The 4,592-nt window shown below is 35.1% G+C and overlaps 1 protein-coding gene across 1 annotated transcript; it reads right to left on the bottom strand.

Moving 5' to 3' along the window:
- Positions 1 to 502: 502 nt before the first annotated feature.
- On the bottom strand, positions 503 to 4,162 carry LOC140143534 (5'-nucleotidase-like). The gene is made up of 5 exons (XM_072165365.1): positions 3,982 to 4,162; positions 3,190 to 3,350; positions 2,490 to 2,703; positions 1,264 to 1,449; positions 503 to 714 (listed from the first exon to the last, which is right to left on the bottom strand). The coding sequence occupies exons 1-5, from the start codon at positions 4,160 to 4,162 to the stop codon at positions 503 to 505; spliced, it is 954 nt and encodes a 317-aa protein (XP_072021466.1).
- Between the last annotated feature and the right edge of the window lie 430 nt (positions 4,163 to 4,592).

Genomic DNA, 4,592 nt, shown 5'->3' on the forward strand with positions numbered 1-4,592 from the left:
AAGTAGTGTCGTTCCTATTTCCTCCAAAGTCCAAGCACCAGATACTTCACGGACATTTGACTAGAAATCTTGTGATTATTATTTCAATCAATACACTCACTCGCATATTATGTGTGACATATTCAATTCCCAGTGTCTTATAGAATTGTAAGCAGCATTTGCAAAGCTACATTTTTCAGAAAACCCCATTGAACTTGGACAACCATTTCAAAAGATACGTATGAGCAGTGAAAGAATTTAAAAAACAATATGAAATAAAACTGTCTTTCTCTAAATCTCAAAATTAATATTTCTGACTTCCGACTGATTTTGCTTGATCACATCACATGTAATTAAAATAATGGTATTATTCTATATACTCTACACTTTTGTTGTGCTGTTATAAAGATATTTTTGTTAATTGTATAATAATTGCAAAATGTTACGTTACAATTCCCATTTTAATTTTCCCAAACCTACCAAGGTCATTTTGAAACTTAATATAATTGCAGCGTCAGTTTTACTAACCTTCTTTAATCTGGTTGTCGAGTAAAATAGGGTTGCCATCCCAGTTTTTTACGTTTCCAGCGTCATCAAACGTGACATCCAATTGTCCTACGTATTTACCTGCCCAGTAAGCTTGAACTAATAAAACATTTTTGGAATCGTCGTACGTAGGTTCCACTACAACGGGGTAGTCCTGTGTTGGGTCTTCTACTGAGGGCGGGGTTTTTCCTTAGTAGGAATTAGAAAAAAGAAACATAGACATAATGCAAGTTGGTTCACCAATACGTTTAATTTAAACAAAGTATCTTTTCGATTTTTTTGTATACTTCTTCGTTTCAAAGTGTGCATACAATATTCAGAGGCCAAGTGGTGAACTCTAATTCTGTTTAACACAGTGTGTCACAAATAACATGAATATTAAGCCATATTTTATTTGCAAATATTTTCTTTGAAAACCTAAAAACGCATTTAGTGAAAATGGTGAACCAAGCATACACATCGTCGTAGTACATACTCTTCCGAAAATCGACTTTTTTTGATATACTAAAATGTGTGATCACATCGCATTATTAGCTGCTTTTAAGCATCTAATAGTTCTCATTTTCTATTCCTATTCTGATACATCTGTTAGATAAGTACTAGATATCTTTTTCTTTTTGCCTGTTGACGTCATAAATGTGTGCTTAAAGTAGGTATTTATATACTTGTGTTTTACGTCCCTCCAAATTTGAATTGGATTCTCTTTCCTTTTTCATGTGAAGAATTTCTAAATCATACCTGTATATAGAAACTCATTGATATCCCCACCGATTACTATGTCGACTCCAGGTACTTCTTCAGCTATTCTCTTATGTATCTGATATGTAGAACGACCCATTACAATTATCTTGTCTACTCCAGTGTCCTTCAAGGCTTCAACTGCAGTTTTGACATATTCTACCTCGTCATGAAATAAAAGTTCACCTGAAACAAGAAGCAAATTATATATCGAGGGCTTAAAACTAGAAACACCTATGTCTATTTGTATTCTCAATTACATGTTACTCATTACGGCAACAACTGTACGGTTAATTCTGCCCTCCCTAGTAAATGCAAGTGACTTTGGGTTATATGCACCATCACTGCATGAACAGTATACGCAAGTGACCGTGCATATACCCAAAAGACACTTACACTTACAACATGGAGGGCAGAATTAACCTTCCATTTGTTGCCGAAATAAGCAACATGTAATTGAGAACACAAATGGACATAGGCGGTTTTTGTTTTAAGCCTTCGATATGGAGCTTGTATGGTTTCTCAAACTCACGAACAATCCAAATGAAGCCTACATTATTCATTTGTCCTCTTAGGAGACCCTCGATGTTTTTTCAAAGGAACGTTTATGTCTTTGTTCACTATAGTAACATGCGTGGCTCTCTAAAATGCAGTTAGAGTCTGCAATGGCTCTCCAAAGTTTCTATAAGTTTAGGGGAGTATAATTTATTGGAGTGTATTTCTATCCCGGATAAACAATCACAAATCGAAAAATAAACAAATATAAAAAGTAAATAAAATAATTCAAGGATACAATAAACAACAACATACATCTACATCCCGTCCAATAGGTACAAACCATAATTTTTCGTATTTTAGACTTCAAAACAATGATTTATTCTTACAAATAAAAAGGTTTTTTTAGAGCCACGGAATCGAGTTTTGTCATGTTTGTATGAAAGGTATACCTACTGTAAAGGGCTCTTTAATTCAGAGCCACCATCTCTGTAGTACATAAAAAATCGCACATTTAACTTTCTATTAGATTTGTCCTGAGAACTTAAATTGTCCTGGAGCAGTCAGACCTAATCCTGACGATAGCGTGATAGGGTTTATACTTGCCCGACGGCAAAACCGTTAAAACCCTCAACTTGTACAACTGCTAGGATGATGTTTGTAAAACATCCCGCAATGATATAAACTCTAATTTCGGGTTCTGTTATTGTTTTAACTTTGTTTCTTTTTACCTGTATTTGATGTTTCAGCCGAGTTCCAATATGAAAATCCAACTATTCCTATACGATGTCCATTGAGTGTTATTTCTTGGTATTCATCATACTTATTCTGCATAATTGGCTCATTAGTGTCATCAATATTACAGCTTAATACTGGGAAATCGGCATCATCAAGAAATGGAACCAAGCCTGACGGTTTCAAATCAAATTCATGGGAACCAAGCGCCTAGAATAATAAAATGATTAAGAAGAATGCTAATAATAATCATCATCATTCTGTCAGTCGATCATCATCATCATCCTCCTCATCATCATCATCATCATCATCATCATCCTCATCATCATCATCATCATCATCATCATCATCATCATCATCATCATCATCATCATCATCATCATCATCATCATCATCCCCACCATCGTTGTCGTTTTGGTATCACCTGATACAGCAAGGTAATTTGATTAGTTTTTGTTTCTGACATGCTTAAATCACACGCGGTCATCCAAAGTGTGCAAAGCAAAAACATTTATATATTTTGCTTGGAATACTCATCATAATTATTATAATTTACGTCTGGCAGCAATGGGGTATACATTCAGCTGAACATAATCGTTGTGATAACAATGGGATGCCAACAGGAAGCAAGATCATAATAATAAATATTTCAGTTTATTCCATAAAATATTTTTTCGAATACAGATAACAACTTACCATGAAATCATAGGAGGTGCGGTTCATGAAATATGACGTAGCTTGATGCTGATAAACATTAAACCACAGAGTGCCATGGAATTGATTCCCCACATCCAGGAGTAGTACATTGTCTTTAATATCACGGTAGTGGTTAACAATGGTATCCAAACGGGCCCAACCTTAAAAAGAATAATCGTGTATTCGTTAATTTTCATATTGAATGGGATTTTGAAAAAGTAGTATTATGTCTATATAAGAACAGAACACGAATGAAATATTTGTTTCCAGCACGAATAGAAACGATTAGTGTGTGAGGTCCATGGTTCGATTCACAGCCATTGGCAATATCTGTAGGTATTCGTGATTCCGTTCTTCCAATGATGCATTTTGAGGTAAATGAACCATGACAGAATTAGAATTTCGTCCTTCAAAGGGGAAGTTAAGCCGTCAGTCCCTTGTACAGAAGAGCAGTACTTGTACAAAGTAACAGTCAGTTTGAGAAGAACAGGGTGTTCCCAACCCGTCCTACTGCTTGAATGGACTACAGAAATAACTTCACAAGAGACTTTATGGGTTATCCAGTGCTGTCAAACCCGAACAAAATCAAAGTGACCAACTTGTCTACAGCATATAGTCTAGTCAAGTACATCCTATGATATGATTTATTTGGAGAAGAAGATATTTAATTGATTAAGGTCGTTTTTGAAAGATTGTGCACCAGATGATTTGATAGTTGTAAATGAATGTGTGATAATGTACCCCGCCCCCAGCCCATGCAGTTCATCCTATTTCTACCATGACCAAACTTACCTCCGAAACATTCGTTGCGTTCAACATCCTCTATAGTACATGGATCATAATCAAGATTGACCTCCTCGAAATAACAGCGCACATCACCCGTGTGAAGAATAGTCAGATCATAGTCCGCAGTCACAGTAAATACTTCTACTAGGAGGAGAAATAACAGTCTTGACTTACACAAGTTAGCCATCGTGGAAATTAGACACATAAAACAAAACAAAATAAACAGATGATGTCATTAAAAATAAATTCAGCTTTCATCTCGACATTAATGGAGTGCTGTGAAAGTGCACATGTGATCGCACTATATCAATACTATTGTAGCGTATCTATTGCCAGACAATGAACTTAACAGACAAATTAATGGTGTCCTGTGAAAGTGCACATGTGATCGCACTATATCAATAATAGTGTAGCTTATCTTTGCCAAGCAATGAAGACCTACGTTGTTTTATCAAAATGGTAAATATCTTAATGTTGTCAGCAGATGATGGGAGACATATAAATTATAATATTCCATACCGAGATGTCAATCCTACGAAACAAAATTATAATATTGTTGAAAACAGCTCCATGAAAGATTTAGTATGATCAAAATAATCTACTATAATTGTTAATTG

The sequence above is a fragment of the Amphiura filiformis genome, unplaced genomic scaffold (genome assembly GCF_039555335.1).
Source record: "Amphiura filiformis unplaced genomic scaffold, Afil_fr2py scaffold_22, whole genome shotgun sequence".
NCBI lineage: Eukaryota > Metazoa > Echinodermata > Ophiuroidea > Amphilepidida > Amphiuridae > Amphiura > Amphiura filiformis.